The sequence below is a fragment of the Sebastes umbrosus genome, chromosome 19 (assembly GCF_015220745.1).
Source record: "Sebastes umbrosus isolate fSebUmb1 chromosome 19, fSebUmb1.pri, whole genome shotgun sequence".
In the NCBI taxonomy this organism is placed as follows: Eukaryota; Metazoa; Chordata; class Actinopteri; order Perciformes; family Sebastidae; genus Sebastes; species Sebastes umbrosus.
This window is the reverse complement of record NC_051287.1, coordinates 25,951,392-25,969,955: the sequence shown is the minus strand read 5'-3', so window position 1 is coordinate 25,969,955 and position 18,564 is coordinate 25,951,392. Positions and strand designations below refer to the sequence as shown.

Sequence of the window (18,564 nt, the reverse complement as noted above, 5' to 3'; positions counted from 1 at the left end):
ATTGTACGATAAGTCGATGTAGTAATTATTGTGACAGGCCTTGTTACAAAATCATTAAATACCACACAGATGATATTCAACAAAACCTTCTGATTGGTAAAACATGTCTTTATTTTCTTTTCTAAGGTGTGGTGGGAACTAAACCATACTGCCACGGTCATGGAAACTACAGCACTGAAACCTGCGGCTGCATATGTGAGCCTGGCTGGAAGGGACCCAACTGCACTGAACCCGAGTGTCCCAATAACTGCCAGAACCGGGGCCGCTGCGTCGACGGAAAGTGTGAGTGCTTCAAAGGCTTCACAGGAGAAGGCTGCACACTCGAGGTCTGCCCTGCGGACTGCGGAGCCCGTGGCCGGTGCGTGGGCGGCATTTGCATCTGCTCTGATGGTTTCCTCGGCGAAGATTGCTCTCAAACCAAGTGCCTCAACAACTGCCGAGGCCGTGGCCGCTGTGAAGATGGAGACTGCATCTGTGATGAACCCTGGACTGGCTCCGACTGCTCTGAACTCATCTGCCCCAAAGACTGCTACGACCGTGGACGCTGCGAGAACGGCACCTGCTACTGCGATGAGGGGTACGGCGGGGAGGACTGTGGAGAAACCACCTGCACCAACAACTGCCACGGTAACGGTTTCTGTGTGGATGGCCGGTGCGTCTGCGCTGCCGGCTTCAGCGGAGAAGACTGCTCCCGGCTCACCTGCCTCAACGACTGTAACGGCAGAGGTACCTGCTTCAACGGGATGTGCATCTGCGACGTGGGCTATCAAGGCGCAGACTGCAGCCAGTTGGCGTGCCTGAACAACTGTAACAGCAGAGGCCAGTGCATAAATGGACAGTGTGCCTGCGATGTCGGTTTCCAGGGAGACGATTGCTCGGAGCTTTCCTGTCCAAACGACTGCCAGTACAGGGGGCGCTGTGTTAACGGCCAGTGTGTGTGCGAGGAAGGCTTTGTTGGAGAGGACTGCAGCATCAGGACCTGCCCCTCAAACTGCTACGGCCGCGGCGAGTGTATTAAGGGACGTTGTGTGTGTCACGCAGGCTTCACCGGTGATGATTGTGCTGAGCTGAGCTGCCCCAGCAACTGCCGAAACCGCGGCCGGTGCATCGATGGGCAGTGCGTTTGCGACGAAGGCTTCTCTGGGGAGGACTGCAGTCAGAAAGCTTGTCCCAACGACTGCCTGGCCCGGGGTTTCTGCGCCGACGGCAAGTGCGTCTGTCAGGAAGGCTACTCGGGAGATGACTGCTCTGTGCACGCTTGTCCAGGTAACTGCAACAACAGGGGGCGTTGCATCAAAGGGAGGTGCACATGTGAGAGTGGATATGAAGGAGAAAGCTGTGCGGAGCTGAGCTGCCTCAACAACTGCCAGGACAAAGGACGCTGTGTGAATGGTCAGTGCGTCTGTGACGAGGGTCACATTGGAGAAGACTGCTCTGAAGGTAAGAAGCTCTGTTCAGTTCACTGTAGAAACTAGGGGTCTAAATCACCACTTTCATCATGACACAATATTATATCGATTCTTTGAACAAAGATATTTATATATTTGCCCATAACACAAAGTCTGCCACAATACCATTTTGATTAATTTCAGGGGCCCGAGATTGATATGAGACAATATCATTTAACACAATCAGTTACATTTATATCAACTCACAAAAAGCAACGAAAATATGATTTGACAATCTTATTACTGGGCTCTTCCAGACATTTAAATGAAAAACAACCTATTCTTTTTAATCAAAAGAATAAAAATAGACCTCTACCTAAACTGAGCCTGGGCTAAAGTACTTCTTCGGGGCTGACCCCCTTCACTTTAAGCTGGGGACACACCATCCCGACATCAGAGAACTAGCAGCGACAAAGGCCGCCGGTTGTTTAACCTCACGTCGCCTTTGTTTTGGTCTACAAGTTGCACCCGAACACACCACAAAGACTACAGACGACGGCCAGTTAGCCCGTACGTTCTGCTCCTGAGTGAGAGGAAATAACTGTCCACACCAGCAGGCGGCGGTAGTCTGTATTCATCATTCAAAAAGGGAAACAGGAAGAGCGAGGACGGCGGATATACAAGCTGTTGTTATGATACGTACATGAAACAAAGCAGCGTCTGACGACCATTTTCACACCACTCTCACTCACCGCTTAGCTTCATTCCAGATGTTCATGTCGTTGTGAAAATATCCGTGTGTTGGAACGATCAGATGAGATGTAGATGATAAATGAGAAGAGTCTTCTGTGTGAGTCCTCTTGACTTTACTCGTTGGCTTGCTTTCCTCACTTACGTTTCTCTTCTCGTGCACTAATTGGTTTAAGCTGAACAGCCAATCAGAGTAATTTCTCTCACCAACGGGCGCCGCCACTGATTCAACATGCTGAATCGGCCAAAAAAAGTCCAACACGGACAGACTAGAGCCGACGGTGCGGGATACACTGAAAGAACTAGGCCGACAGACGCTCACCGACGGCCCCAAACTGTTGGAAGCTTGGGTCTGGAGTTGCTGTAGCATTTATTCACCTACAAATAACTTACACACACTGCACTGCTACGTTCACAGCTAGTATAACAAATCATTCAATCGATGTATGGATCCAGATCAAGCTACACCCCTGGCAGAAGCACACACAAAAAATGGATTTGGCAGTTCATAAATTCAGAAACTTTCCATGTGTTAACTAGATGTTCTATAAAATCACACCCAGAGTGATGTCATGTCCTCATATTCTCAAAATTCACTCACCACTCATCTTGAGTGGTGAGTGAAGTCTAAAAGAGGTTTGCGTTTTCTGCACTTTGTTCACACTTTTTTGGCAGTTCTTGACACCACAGCCAGATGTGGCTCTGGCGTTTGCATCAGCTCTGTGTGGTGGATCCACTGTGATTGAGGGCATGAGAAACTGTCCAAGACAACACCGACCTTGCTTTCGTTTTTTTTTTCTTCCCCAGTGTCTCCTCCAAAGGACCTGACTGTTGACGAGGTCACCTCTGGCTCGGTGGCCCTGTCCTGGAACAACGAGATGTTGGTAACAGAGTACCTTGTGACGTACGTGCCCACCAAACCTGGCGGTCTTCAAATGGTGTTCACTGTGACGGGAGACAAAACGGCGGCCACCGTCAAAGAACTTGAACCTGGCATCGAGTACCTGATCAGTGTCTACGCTGTTCTGAGCAACAAGAAGAGTGTCCCGGTCAGCGCCAGGGTGGCCACAGGTACATAACATCTGTCTCCGTGCTATTTTATTGTGAATACTCATAGAAACAAAGTTTAATGATTATTTTTGTTTCCATGCTTTCAGAGCTTCCAAAGCCAGAGGGTTTAATATTCAAATCAGTGCGGGACACCTCAGTGGAGGTGATGTGGGACCAGCTGGACATCGCCTTTGATGGCTGGGAGATCTATTTCCGCAACATGGTCAGTCTGCCCATCTCTTTTGAAGGCTCGCCCAGGATTTTATTAAGTGACGGGAAAAAGTGAGAGGTGATAAAGCTGTGCCAACTTATTGAAAGTCTCAGCAAAACATGGATTTATTTCAGCTAGTGCTAACCATTAAAATTGCCTTGACATATGGAAAAACCTCAGTGAGGGCAAGTCTGGATGTCACTGCGGCTAAATCCGCCGCTTAGAATCCGAGCCAGTAATTCTTTGAAAATAAATGACTGTGCCAGCTGATAAGTCAGAGGACTTTTGAAACTGGGCTGCAGAGTTTTTACCCATTTTAAAATATGTAGGTCCTTTCCTAACCTCCATGTTCATTTTGGTAATGGGCTGTGTGATGTAGACAACAGCTCCCTGTCCTCTCACACAGTTCCTGTCCATGTGTCATCAGTGCTCCATTTATTGCATGCAGCGTGGTTCCATTCTTTCTGTAACATGATTTCTGAAGTTTCATGGAAATCATTTTATTGTTTCAGTAGCAAAAACTGATAGTGTGGCCTCTTAAAGTCTACTGCTGTGTTCAGACCAAGAGCGAAGCCAATTTTCACGAGTTGGACCGCCGATATCATTTGTGTTCATTCGTGCTAGACGCACTGGAGAGGAGGAGGTGCTTGTCTCCAAAGACGGCAAGCAAACAACCTTTAAAATGCTTGTTTTCTGAATGGAGTCTGGATGGATCAGTGCCAGGCTATGCAGCTGCTCCATCAACACTCAACAAAAAGTCATCTAGGCATAAATATGACAGCAACGTTGTTGTTTCTACCGTAGACAGTCTGTGGTTTCTACACAGCGTTTAGTCCGGTCTCTGTACAGATGTGATGTTCTATCGTAGCTCTGGGTGACCACAGACTCTTACAAGATTTATTTCCTCCATTTCCGATTCAACAACGTCAGGACGTCAGTGACCACAGGACGTCAATCTCAACGCTGAGAGGCGTTCACCACACAGCGTTATGCAAATTTCTCACTTGAGTTGAAATATTTCAACACCCGCGAATGACGCAGATTTTGCGTGTTCGCGTTGTGTAGTTTGTGCCATTTGTGTTGCCCGGTGAGAATTCACGTCTATTTGCCTCTTTGCATTGACTTTGTATGTAATCCCGGCCGCGCGAAAAGTTCAATTCACGATGCCATTCTGATGTCTGTACTCTAAATATGAAGAAGCAGCCAGTTAGCTTAGCTTAGCATACAGACTGGAAACGGGTGGAAACAGCTAGCCTGGCTCTGTCTGAAGGAAAATATGCCAGAAATTTAAATACTGACCAGCTGGATGTAAACTTGACTTTGTAGCTGAATTAAGGCTACTGCAGTCAGTGGGTGTTAACCTGATTTTCTCACATTAATCTGATCTCTTGTGCACGTTCCCAGCAGGATATTTTACATCAGTTTATGTGTCCTTGCAGAAAGAAGAAAATGGAAAAGTTGTGAGCACCCTTCCACCTTCTCAGAATCAGTTTGTCCAGGCAGGCCTTGGACCAGGACAGGAGTATGAAGTCTCTGTTAACATCATCAAGAACAAGACCAGAGGACCCCAAACATCCAAGACAGTCACCACCAGTGAGTCTCAGCCTGTAAACAAACATTTCCTCAGTGACCTGGTGAGATCATAGATGTTTAAAACGATACACCTAAGAGAAGTTCAGATGCTACGGTAATGTCATTTCCCTGCTCTGTCTGGCAGCCATTAGCAGTTTGGTAGGATGCAAAAAAAACTTTAAAAAAAACACATTAATGTCAAAGAGTGAAATTCCGTAATGAAAAGAAGAGTAATAACAGGAAATCCCCGCTGGCTCCCTATAGTTCCATCTAACAGTATTTAGCTAATAACTCAAACACATTGAATCTCAGTGTACCATGACCATGTTTCACTAAATCTGGCTCTCAGCTCTCGTCCTCTGCTTGCTGAAGCTTTTATTGCCGTATTACTCCATACGTTACGTTGTGAAATGACTCCAGTTTCTCATGCAATCGATATGGCATGCCAGGCCAAACAGCTTTCACTGTGCATGGAAAAGACATTTAGTTTACAGGTCGGTGTGGATGGACTCTCTGGGCATCGCACGTTCTCTTTTCTGATGTCATTTATTTGTGTAGGCTGACACTAGACGCAGCTCCCAGAAATGAATAATGGAAGTGAAGTTAAACCTTTCGTACCCTTTTTACCCCCCGGACATGGAGAAAAGATGTGTCCTCCACATGTAAACACAGGAGGTTTGTCAGGTAGTAAACATCACGTCAGAGAGAAAGGAAATCACATTACAGTTCATGATAGCCTTTTCCCATGTTGATCCAAGGTATTGCTCTGTCTTATGAGAGCCAAGGTGAGTCTTATGAGGGCTGTTTTATGTATAAAGGCTAAAGAAAACATGGCAGGAGTGCTATTGTTTGGTCTCACTCCAATGTAGACCCATACTTTTGTGAATTTCACTACTAGAAGCTAAATCACTCCTACAGAGACGGATTCAATCTTTAATATATTTGAGAACAACTTTGTAGACACCTCTCTGCTTAAAGCATCAGTAGGCGAGATTGGAGCAAATATGATTTTTAAAAAGTATTTTTTATAAAACGGTCGCTATATTGTGATAGTAGTACATGAAACAGGTAACCTAATATAATAATATTCGCCATCTTAGCTTAGCATGTTAGCGTACTGATATTTGCTAAAAAGCACTAAATACATCTGATGCTGATGGGAATGTCATTATTTCTGAAGGTATTTTATTGTAAACTAAAGTATTGGACTAAATAGGAATGCTTTTGACCTGAAGATGGCGCTACATAAAAAGTCATCGGATCAACAAAGTAATTACATTTCACCCTCAGGGGAATATAAATGTGAAGCAAATGACATTAGAAATAGTCATTAGTCATGGCTCTAACTGCTGAGTAATCATACTGTTAAATAGACCACCAGAGGCAGTCAAACAGATAATCATTCATACAGAATCATCTTAATGTCATTTCTTCTGCACTCTAAAGATAGATGTGTGTCTTCTTGTAAAGACAGTCAACTACTGTATATTCACTATTATTTGTCATTTTAATAGTGAGTCAGCCCTTCAGTCTGAGTAATTTGATCCGCATCTATTTGTAATGTCTCACCTGATCACCTCCCTCACCCCAGAGATTGACGGCCCCCGGCAGGTGGAGGTAAAGGACGTGACGGACTCCTCTGCTCTGGTCGGCTGGTTTCAGCCGGTGGCTCCTATGGACAGACTCACCATGTTTTACGGGCCCAGCTCCGACCCCTCGGATGAAATCAGAGTGGAGATTTCCCCCCCGGACAAGCAGTACAGCATCGACGGTCTGAAGCCAGACACTGAATACACGGTGTCGCTCATCTCCAGGAGTGGACCGCTCTCCAGCAACCCTGCCGTCACCACATTCACTACAGGTAGGCTTGTGATGGCAGATTTATACTTTTATTTATTTTAAAGCTGCATGTATGTATGATATATCCTCTTCCTCTCTGCCATAGAGCTCCATTAAAAACACATCAATGAGCCACACTGGTGCACAGAGTGACATGTTCTAGAGCACCAAATGTGGATTAATCCGCCTCTGAAAATAGTCCCCAACAAATAGTGGTGTAACGGACCCTAGTTAATCGGTGATCCATACGGACCCCCCCTCTCCACAGTTCGGCACGCATTTGAACCGCAGATTAATTACACAGTTTAACCATCATAGTGTGAAATAAAGTTTTACTGCGACGATATTCAGTAGAAATATGCGATCAGAAGATCGGCATTAATGCTTTCTAGTCGCCAATCCCTGATAACGCTACACTGTGAACAACAGATCTGTGTTGAAATCAGCTGGAGGAGAGCTAGTTAACGTTAGCAGCACCGGAGTAGCTAACATACGGAGGTTCCATTTAGTTACATCGTGGTGCGTTCAGGCTCTATTCAGTAAAAAGGAGTATTGGGCGAAGGTAAATTCTAACGTTATCATGATGAGTTCAAATGTAGTTATTGGTGAGAAACTTGAATGGATCCAGTTGTTTGAAGATGTTTTCACAGCAATATAAAATAGATAATAGAGAGAGAACTATGACCTGTTTAACTTCCTGACACTAACGTTAGCTCTAAGCAGCTTATAATATCATTACAACTACTAATGGCAAGATTTTTTTTATCAATAAAAATACAATTATTTATTTCCTAATCATTTGAATTGGGTGTTTTTATGCAAATAACCACTTTAGATGACTATAACAAAGCGAAATAATAACATTTAAATTTAAAAACAACAACAAAAACGATCTGTATCGGCCGATATGACTCATCGACGATCAACAATCTGTATCTCTAAAAGTTCTATTTGCTCCCTTTTTTCCTGCTGATCCGATCCGATCTGTGACTCAGAACCGTGATACGATCCGAACTGTGAGTTTTTATGATCCATGGCACCCCAAACAATGAATGCACCAATACTTCCTGTTTGTTTGATTAAAAACTACAGTGACCAGTAGATACCGGTGATCTAAACCAAGTCCAAGTCTTACTCGGATACCATGACCTGGATGACTGAGAACCTTCACAAACATACAGTGACCAGCTGTTTTAGTAAATTACTGAGCTTTTTTAAAAAAATAAATAAATAAATAAAACTATATATATGTGACCCATTATTTTCAGATTTACCACTTCAGTAGGAACCAATGGGTTTTTGACTTTTTCATGGGACTAAAAATATAAAATAAGTTTATAGAACACTACGAAAAACTACAGTGAAACCACACAGTGTTGCATATATTTTACAGTATTTATATTTAATTTGGGATGTGCATACATTTGTCGAGTCAGATTTCCAATAATGGCCAATATAATAGATTAATTGATGAATCTAAAGTTTGTGAGCAGAAAAATTCTCCTGATATGATTATAAATGTTAGAGGTCTTGTGATTTTTCTTGATATTTTGGCTAGAATATTTTGTAGGTGAAGTTATACAAGTAATACTATTATTTTTATTTTTCATCTTTTTTTTTCTTTTAATTATTTCATTATTCAGTATTTATTTATTTTCCTTTTTAAATTATGAATGTATTTACTTATTTATTTCCGTGTCTTTTGACATCATGTTTGTTTATATGTTCATATGGAAAAGAAGCATTAGAATACTATGATTTACTATATTGGAAAAATGAGGATTCACAATAAAAAGATTTGAAACAGATATGATTATAAATGTTTATATCTTTATTAGCGCTGGACGCCCCCACCGGCCTGCAGGCTGTGTCCCAGACAGACGACAGCATCACTCTGGAGTGGACCAACAGTCAGGCTGATGTCGGCAACTATCTGGTGAAATACAGTCCCATCTCTGGAGCGACTCATGGTGAGGAACTGTTCCCACGAGGACCGGGAGACACCACAAAAGCCACTATCACTGGTAAGGATTGAACATATATGAAGTAGGACCACACACGGCTTGTGTTGGTCATATCACGTGGTCATTTTTCCCTTTATGACTCTGTGTGGCAGGGCTGAAGCCGGGGACAGAGTATGGGATTGGTGTGACAGCCGTGAAGAATGAGAGAGAGAGCCTTCCTGCTACTACAAATGCCGCAACTGGTGAGAGACGCTGCCGAGCAGCTGTCCAAACAGTCCTCCTTCATTAACACACAGACGGACATGTTGGTTGATACTAATTGGGTGACGAGATGAACCTAATGGGGGAAGTGATTTATGATTTGTGTTTATCTTGCAGCAGAAGTGAGTCCATTTTACACACTTAATATATCTCTTGTGTCAGATATTGATCCTCCCAGAGATTTCAAAGGAGTCGAGTCCACAGAGACCTCTCTCACCTTGAAGTGGCAGAAACCACGGGCCAAGGTCGGCGTCTACAGGCTGATGTACGTCTCCAGGGACGGCCAGGAGGAGGAGGTGGAGATCCCAGCCACAGCCACCAGCTACGTCGTGTCCAACCTGACTCCTGGAATGAGCTACACCCTCACTCTGGCTGCAGAGAGGGGGCTCAAGAGGAGCACGCCTGTCACCGTATCTGCATCCACAGGTGGGTAGGGAACAATTTTACTACAATATAAATCTTGGAATAATAACACATGCCTTCAGGCGGAGGATGAAAACGGTTTGCTGTTATGTCCCTCAGAATGTCTTCAGATGACAATGACTTTATCCGTTCAGTTGTTTCGATTTTGAAGTTAAGAGTTCAATAATTGTTTGTATTCTAAATTGTAAGTCCAGTATTCAGTTGGTATATTTTAAATGAATGCACACCAGAGAGTTGATGACTTTGCTGCCAACGAACACCAAGAAAATGAGATGCACTTCCACCTAAATGATGCTTTCTTGATTTGTGCCCTTTTGTTTTTCTTGTAGCCTCTTTCACGTTTTATTTAGCTGACTCAGACGACCGCGAGCTAACGTCTCCTTCAGGCTCGGAGGACAACGTCATTAGCTTCGTGTATTTAGACCCCTCCGAGGATGAGCTCGGGAAACTGACAACGTCGGGCATCACGCCTGACGGATTTGAACTCTCATGGAAACTAAAGGCTCACGGAGTCTATGATAGTTTGACAGTAGAATATAAAGACACTCGGCGATTATGGGATGTGAGAGAGGTCCAACTTCCTGCCGATGCCACTGGCTCTAGAATCCAGGGCCTGAATGCATCGACAGAATATCAAATAATCCTTTATGGATTAACCAGTAGCCAGAGATCTGCGCTACTCGAAGCTGTTGCAGTCACAGGTATAAGCTTCTCTTTTAGTTTATTAGGGACACTTTGTCCACTTGTTTGTTTTTTGACAGCTTCTCCCTTCAGTAGAAATGATGCTCTGTTTCATAGAGGACAAATAGTTGCTTAGATCAGAGTAGCAATAGGATTTGCATGGTGGTATTTTACTCATTGATATTTCCCTTTGGCATGACAAACAGATAAACTCATCCCATCTGATCTTACAAGGCTTCAGGTCTGTGGCAGAATGTTGCTTCAAATTCAAATACAAGAAGAAATCTACAGTGTGAATTAGTGGGAGCTACTGTATGTCCTCTCTGAGACATTAATACATTATATAGAACAGTGGTTCCCAACCTTATTTTTCTACTTGTATTTAAGAAAAGCTGAGCTGACATCATCACCCTTAAAACGAAAATTACAAATCCTCAAATAAAATCTTGAATGTCAATAAGGTGATTCAGTGTATTAAATGAGTTAGTCATTTTTTAGGGCTGTCAATTGATTAAAATATTAAATCGCATGATTGTCCATGAGTTAGCCGTTAATCGCGATTAATCGAATATTAATCACACATTTTTTATCTGTTTAAAATGTACCCTAAAGGGAGATTTGGGAACCACTGGGTTTTAATACACTGGCTGTCCTGATTTCTTCCTGTATTTGAGCTTTTAAATGCAACCATTGTGCTCTCTGAAAGCTCATTCCATCCGCATCATCATCTTCAATCCCATTTACACAGTTAAATGGTTCTCCAGCAGTCGGAGAAAATGACACCGTACGTCACTCGCATGTCAAAGAGACTCAGAACAGTCTTTCTTTAGGACAGCAGCAATGAAAGTGGCTGTGCATGGCTTCATCATCTATTTGAAGACAGCTGTGTACTTCCACTCTGGTGGACTACTCAGAGGCTTCAAAGATTAATGGTGCAGACTCCAGTGCCATTAATGCCTTAGCTGTTGCTTGATGAAATAGACCGCGGTCCTGGAAAAACTGGGATAATGAAAGGCGAGACAGTGAGACAATAAGAATAATTTGATTTGAATTCTACAGTATCTTGTGTTCTTATTTTAACTCAGTTTCTTCTTCACAGGCTCTTTTTCAGTCATTTGCAGAGCCGGTCACAAATTCATTCTTTAACCTGCTTTTATTCACTGTAGCACCAAAGCCTACCTCTCCAGATGTTCTTATGCTGAGCATCAACGATGCCCCAACAGCTCCTCTGGATGTTGAAGCAGTTCAAACCCCAGATCCCCTCCGTCCTCTGAACACTCCTGATACTGGTGTGATGAGCTCTGAGGCTGAGCCTGAAAGCTCCAGTCTGGACGTGTTGGGGGACCTCACAGTCAAGGTCACCTCCACCAGCGTAAGCCTGTCTTGGACGGCGCCCGACGAGGCGTTCGATAGCTTTTTGGTGGAGCTCAGTGCTCCGTCAGGGGCGACTCCAGCTCATGTGACCACACTACCAGGAAGTGTGAGGAAGGCTCAAATAGAGGGCTTGTCCCCCTCGACACAATATGATATTTTATTACAAGGGCTGTTGGAAGGGAGGCCATCCTTACCTCTCAAAGTTCTTTCTACTACAGGTACATGGAACAAATATGTCAACCCATCATCATCACATCCATTTACTTTCATGTTTTATTCATATTTCAGGACGGCTGCAGACTGTTGATGTTTCATTGTTATTCATATTTTCCTTTGCTTTACCTCTGAGTCTTATTTATGGCAGAGTATTGGGACCACAAAAATTAAAGCTGAAGTAGAGATTGTAGCAAATATGATTAAAAAATGTTATTTTTATAAAACGGTCGCTATATCGTGACAGTAGTACATGAGGCAGGTAACCTGAAACAAATCATGTGTCCTCCGGTGTCCTCCGCTGCTCCTAATGAATCTGCATGATTTCACAGACCGGACGAAAACAAGCAGTAAGAGCTGATCTGAGGTCTGCTGTTCAGCTGCTGTCTAGGAGAGCCGGCTGTCAATCACTCGCAAACTCCGACCAAACGGTCAAACTAGGCAGCGCTGATCAAATATTAATCAATATTACGGTTTAGCTGTAAAATGAGAAAGTTTGTGACGCCGCCACCATTGTGAAATCTGGTGAAGGAACGCCAAGTTCCAGTCACATGACTGGAGCACAGCCAATAGGAACGCTCTCTCTCTGAAATGACCTGTGATTGGTCAAAGTCTCCCGTCACATCTAGATGTTTTAAGGCCTGAAAACAGAGCCATGAGGAGGAGCAGAAGTCTAGTTTTCTCTCAGAACACTTGAATTACAATATGCTGAAAGGTTATTATGGAATTTTTGCCCGATGATGCCACAAATATACTGACTACTGACACTTTAAGTGAGATGTTTCATGATTAATATTTACAGAAAAAGTTGTATTATTTCTTGATTAAAGTCACAATAGTTCAAGAAAATACTCCTAATATTTCAAGATTAAAGTTGTAATACTTTGAGATGAAAGTCACAATATTTTGAGGAAAAACTAATAATATTTCAAGATTAAAGTCAATATTTTGAGAAAAAAAAGTTGTATTATTTCAAGATTAAAATCAGAATATTTCGAGGTTAAAGTCAATCTTTTGGAAATAAATTCAAATATGTATGACAAAAAAGTTACAATATTAATTCTCGAAATATAACTTTTTTTGTTGAATAGTATGACTTTTTTCTCTGAATCTTTTGACTTTGTTTTCGTAATAGTTATTTAGACTTTAATACCGAAATCTGACATTATGTTTTTCCCTAACCGTGGCCCAGATACTCTGTCGTACTTATTGCGATGAATATTGTGAAAAGTTGAAAAGTTATGTGAGAGTGATTTTTACAATCCCATCTTGCCATTCAGTTGACCCCACTCTGATCTGTCTATCTACCAGAGGAGCAGGAGCCCGCGGTGGTGAACCTCACCACCTCTGACATTACATGGGACGGCTTCACTGCGTCCTGGAGCCCCGCCGGGGGGGAATTTGACAGCTTTGTCATTGAGGTAACAAACTTGGACAATTTGGAAGAGAGCCAGAACCTCAGTCTGTCCGCAGACGCTTTCAGCCTGGGCCTCTCCGGGCTGAACCCCAACACCAGCTACCTGGTTGGCCTGTTTGGGATGTATCAGGGCTCCTTCCTTCAACCCGTGTACACTGAAGTCACCACAGGTACCTGCAGCTCGCAGCGTCGCAGCGTCTTCTGTCCTTTAACTCTCTTTCTTCCCTTTTGATATTTAACTCTCTGTTTCAGTCGGTGTACACTAGAACCTCTGCTGTCCAACTCACAGTGGAGCGTCCACACCTCGCTGCATGAAACCAGAACAACATAATAACCTCATTTCTGTTTTGTCATCACTGTCCAACCCCCAACCCTAACCCCACAGGGAACTGCTTCATCTTAACCAACATGCCATGAACCATTCTTTACCCTCCAGCCACTGTTTCTGTCTAGCTGAGAGAGGGCAGGGTGATGGGGACCCGTTCCGCATCACTGAGCAAAGCAAACGCCCCTCAAATGTTCACCCCTTACCCCCAACTGCTCCCCCCATCCCAGTTACCACAGTGCATGAAGCCCCCCCCCCTCCTCTACCATCCCCTGCATCGTGGTGAAGGTTTGACGCTGATGTGCTGCAATGATTGCAAAAGCAAAACCAATAACTCTCACCCACTTTCACGCCATGACAGCGTGACCATCTCATTTCATCCCATCAACACTCATTCAGTGTATAATCGATTAACCTCCAGGGATCATTCGCTCATGGATGTGCTCACGTTGAGCTCTGTTTGAGTGAGATTGTGTGAGATTAGTTTGTCGACTCAGATTCAGAACGTCAAAGTAAATATCCTCATTTCCTTTTGAATTACTAGGTGGCAAAAGATTAAATCTTCTTGTCGTTATCAAGGTAAAAAGCTAATAATCTAATCTGAGGTTAACAGTAACGCCACCTTGTTTTACATCTGAATGACGCCTAATTTATCTCTTCATCTTTTCTTTGCATGTAAAAATAAGTTCTTATAAGTTTAACTTTCTCTGTAGCTGTCCTGTCCTGCTTTGCTCTGGTGCAACTTTATGCAGAATTTATCTTGTTCTCTTGTTAACAGATTAACTGCATGATCACATCTCCCGTCATATGCATGAAAGAGACTTCTATTTTATGCTATTATATTTCTTCTTTTGCCACATTTTCACATTAAAATCACCACTTGCAGGCCAGTATTCTTCAGCTATTTTCCCCTTGGCATTACATGTTTGTCCATCTAGTTATTATCATAGTTTTAATTAAAGCTATAGGTGTAATTGGTTTAAAATTGGAGCTGCTAAATTCATTTTTATGCAAAGATATATGCATGTATTTCATCTTTTAAGCTATTCAGACTATCAGGAATTGCAATTGGGTGGCGGTGAGTGACACTATACACATTTACATGGGATAAATCAGCTGTAGAAGTAATGTTTTAAATCTATCAGTATTTGTTCTGCAAAATGTTTTTTTAATGAAAATCTAATATTGATTTCTCTCTTTAGTGATTCAGCCATCGGTTGGCAATCTATATATCTCAAACTTAACGTCAGAGAGCTTTTCAATCTTCTGGAACAGCACTGAAGGAGAATTTGATGGTTTTATCCTGGAGATAATTGATTCTGATTGGCTGATGGAGCAAAAGGAATATAACATATCCCACAGTGTAAAGTCCCATGACGTCACAGGGCTCAGGCCCAGCACTGACTATGTAGCCTACTTCTATGGGACATACAAGGGATCCAGAACAAGTGCTGTCAGTATTGTTGCATCAACAGGTATTTTACATTTTGTGTATTAAAAAGAATAGGGTCATATATTATTAGCGTTTAAATTAGGGCTGTCAAAGTTAACGTGATAACATCTTTTAATGAAAATTATTTTTAACACCTCTGATTTCTTTAACGTATTAACGCAACTTTTTAGGTCGTAGCGGCTCAATTTGAAACGAAGGAGGCTGAAAAACACTGCAGACTTCTTTTCTTAATTTTTGGCAAAACTGTCATGTCAATCTTCAAAGGGGTCCCTTGACCTCTGACCTCCAGATATGTGAATGTAAATGGGTTCTATGGGTACCCACGAGTCTCCCTTTACAGACATTCCCACTTAAATATATATTATATAATCACATGCAGTTTGGGGGCAAGTCATAATCAAGTCAGCACACTGACACACTGACAGCTGTTGTTGCCTGTTGGGCTGCAGTTTGCCATGTTATGATTTGAGCATATTGTTTATGCTAAATGCAGTACCTGTGAGGGTTTCTGGACAATATCTGTCATTATTTTATATATTTATATACATATATTTGCATGAAGCAGCATATTTGTCCACTCTTGTGTTGATAAGAGTATAAAATACTTGACAAATCTCCCTTTAAGGTTCATTTTGAAGAGATAAAAAATGTACGATTAATTTGCAATTAATTGCGACTAACTATGGACAATCACGTGGTTAATTAGATATTTTAATCGATTGACAGCCCTAATTTAGATATTCTTATCTGCACTGTAAAGTTGATTTGGGCCTGTATGCAGAGACAGATACTTTGAATGTCAATAAATGACTATTCTATATTTTTCTCTCCCCCTGTAGCTGAAGAGCCTGATTTGTCCAGGCTAGTTGTTTCTAACATTACCTCAGACAGATTCTCTCTGTCGTGGCGGACAGGAGAGAAGGCATTTGATAACTTTATAGTAGAAGTCAGAGAGTCTGCTTCGCCCTCGCAGGCGATGGGGCGTGCTCTGCCAGGAGACGTGCGCTCCACAGTCATGGCCGGGCTCAAAGCGAGCACGAGCTACAACATAAAGCTGTACGCCAGCACTGGTGGCCAGAACACACAGCCCCTGTTTGATGTAGCTACAACAGGTATCACATTACATTTTGTTTTTGTACCAACCACATTGTGATTTACTAGCACAGCATCACTGAAAACACTGCCGTGTTTTTGTCTCTGTTCAGAGGATGTCCCCCAGTTGGGGCCCATAGCTGCGTCATCTGTGAGCCCACATAACCTCAGCTTGTCCTGGAGCACTGTGTCGGGCCACTTTGATGGCTTCGTTATCCGGGTCAGTGACCCCGAGCAGCAGTCTGATACGCTGGAGTTCAGACTGCCTGGTGAAGCTCGTATCATTACCATCTCTAATCTGATGGATGCCACAGGCTATGATATTGAACTATACGGTATCTCTCATGGGCGCCACACTCCTTCTGTGTTAGCCCACGCCGTCACAGGTACTACGTATTTTACTCATACACTTGTAGTTGTAAATGGTTTGTATGAAGAGGTTTTGTATCAAAACATTTAATGGACTAAAGTACCTTTTGGGGAAGTGTGTCTCCCGCTATCAGCTCAATATACCAGAATAACCCTCTTAATGCAACTTTAAACAATATTTGTTATCTGCAGGTCTAAAGCCTGAAATGCATTAGGAGAAAATTTGACACGTGTCATACTGTTTTCACAATCTAGTTGCATTATAGGTGCATGAAACCACATGATTTATTAACCCCAAAGAGGTCAGAGATGGATGTTAAATAAGCATACCGTTTCCGTTCTGATAGAGAAAGTCTTTTATTTTATCTCATGAACTTTGCCTGCAGTGTCAGGTAGCTACCATAGACAGTGGTGGAAGAAGTGCACAGGTCTTTTACTGGAGTAAAACTAGCGATACGGCCCTGTGTGTGAGAATTGTGTTAAGATGCAGTACCACTAATGGCCACTAGATGTCTGTCTTGACTTCACAAGCGCCATTTGCTACATCCTTTTTTATACAAGAGGTTTTCGTCCTCACATCTAGGGATACATGTCTGCTAATTGTCTTCAGTAGCATCTTTGCCTTATTGTAAGAAATCCTCGTTTATTTTCACGCCTTGTTTTGGTTTTATGGCTCCAGACAGTAAATCCAAGCTTCAAAACGTGGCGTTACGAAAGAGAGGTTGCATCCACTGTTTTCTCTACAGTCTATAGCAGAAATATATCAAACTTTATGATGCATACAAAATGTGCCCTTGATGTGTTTTGGCCTTTAAGTTTAGGAGATATTCAGGTCAGATGTTCCCATCATGAACTTCTTTTTGCCTACTTTAAAACCTCACAGGAAGAACAGATTTTATAAGCTGCTTTTGCAACCATTGCACACATTAACCTCCTAATGGAATCTTGTTCCCCCTCCCACAAAATCAAACCCACTCTTCTCCAGCTCCTTTGCCTAAAGTGGAAAACTTGACCATTTCCAACATAACTCCGTACGGCTTCAGAGTGTCGTGGGAGGTGAAGCAGCAGCAGCAGCCGCCGCAGCAGGAGGAATTAGCCCCCTCTAGTGGCGGCTTCAGCCGTTTTCACATAGTGGTGACAGACTCTGGCTGGCTGCTGGAGCCTCAGGAGTTCACTGTGCCAGGAAACCAAAGTCACCTGGACATCTGGGGCCTCATCACCGGCATAGGCTATGAGGTCAGGCTGACCGGGGTGTCAGAATCAGGGCTTCTCTCTCGGCCTCTGACTACAGTGGCTGTGACAGGTACCGCTCACAGTGCTCTGCAAGGCCCCTCCTCTTACTAAACAAGTGTAAACTGTTCAGAGATGATCTTAAACTTAATGATCCAATTCTGAAGTTTCACCATCTCAACCTGGCTGGTCTATAAACGCCATCATTCTTCATTTATGTTTTTTGTATACTAATTTATAATCACACAAGATATAATTTAACAAAATTAGCTTGATACAGTTTGCATCCCAGTTGCCCAAAAAAATGTTGCTATTGTGCGTTTATGCAAACCACGGGAACGTTGAATGTCGATGCTTACGAATCAAAAATACATTTCATATCAACCTTGTATCACGCTTGCAGAAACTCACAATGCCTCGTGGATTAACGTTGTAAAACGATTGGTAAGGTGTAGGCAAACAAACGTAACAACCGTGACAACGCAGCTACCGTAAATAAATAAGAACCGCCCTCAGCAGCTTTCTTCACGTAATGTTGCGTAACAAGTGTAACAACATTAAGTAACACGCATAAAGTCGTTTACGTTTTCGTTAACGTTTACTTATGGTTCCACACCATATCAGGCTTGTATCATACTTGCAGAAACGCACAATGACACGTGGTTAACGTTGTGAAATGATTAGTTTTGGTTTCGGCAACAATACTACATAGTTATGGTTAGATAAAAGATCATGGTTTGTGTTAAAAAATAACGTAAAAGCCATCTCCTGGGTGAAAGTCCTGTGTTTATTTGATACCTTTCATAAATACCTTTCATATCAGCTTCATATCACACTTGCAGAAATGCACAATCCCACTGATTAGGTTTAGGCAACAAAACTACTTAGTTAAGGTCAGAAAAAAGATCATGGCTCGTGTTAAAATAATAACATAACGTAACCACATAAATAC

The 18,564-nt window shown here is 42.7% G+C and overlaps 1 protein-coding gene and 1 long non-coding RNA gene across 7 annotated transcripts in view; one reads left to right on the top strand and one right to left on the bottom strand.

Moving 5' to 3' along the window:
* Positions 1–18,564, top strand: part of zmp:0000000846 (tenascin) — a 39,083-nt gene that overhangs the window by 11,266 nt on the left and 9,253 nt on the right. For 2 of the 6 annotated variants that reach the window (XM_037752833.1, XM_037752832.1), the window contains exons 3-17: positions 127–1,440; positions 2,946–3,209; positions 3,296–3,411; positions 4,839–4,992; positions 6,563–6,832; positions 8,649–8,834; positions 8,927–9,016; positions 9,198–9,461; positions 9,788–10,159; positions 11,306–11,731; positions 13,038–13,313; positions 14,671–14,943; positions 15,761–16,033; positions 16,127–16,399; positions 17,368–17,685. In XM_037752833.1, coding sequence (XP_037608761.1) covers positions 127–1,440; positions 2,946–3,209; positions 3,296–3,411; positions 4,839–4,992; positions 6,563–6,832; positions 8,649–8,834; positions 8,927–9,016; positions 9,198–9,461; positions 9,788–10,159; positions 11,306–11,731; positions 13,038–13,313; positions 14,671–14,943; positions 15,761–16,033; positions 16,127–16,399; positions 17,368–17,685 — 4,869 coding nt within the window. The remainder of the gene's footprint in view (positions 1–126; positions 1,441–2,945; positions 3,210–3,295; positions 3,412–4,838; positions 4,993–6,562; positions 6,833–8,648; positions 8,835–8,926; positions 9,017–9,197; positions 9,462–9,787; positions 10,160–11,305; positions 11,732–13,037; positions 13,314–14,670; positions 14,944–15,760; positions 16,034–16,126; positions 16,400–17,367; positions 17,686–18,564) is intronic. The other 4 variants (XM_037752834.1, XM_037752835.1, XM_037752836.1 and 1 more) reach the window with 4 other exon arrangements.
* Positions 8,621–9,393, bottom strand: LOC119478245. Its single transcript, XR_005204411.1, has 2 exons — positions 9,253–9,393; positions 8,621–9,111 (listed from the first exon to the last, which is right to left on the bottom strand). It is a non-coding gene; the product is annotated as an uncharacterized LOC119478245 (long non-coding RNA).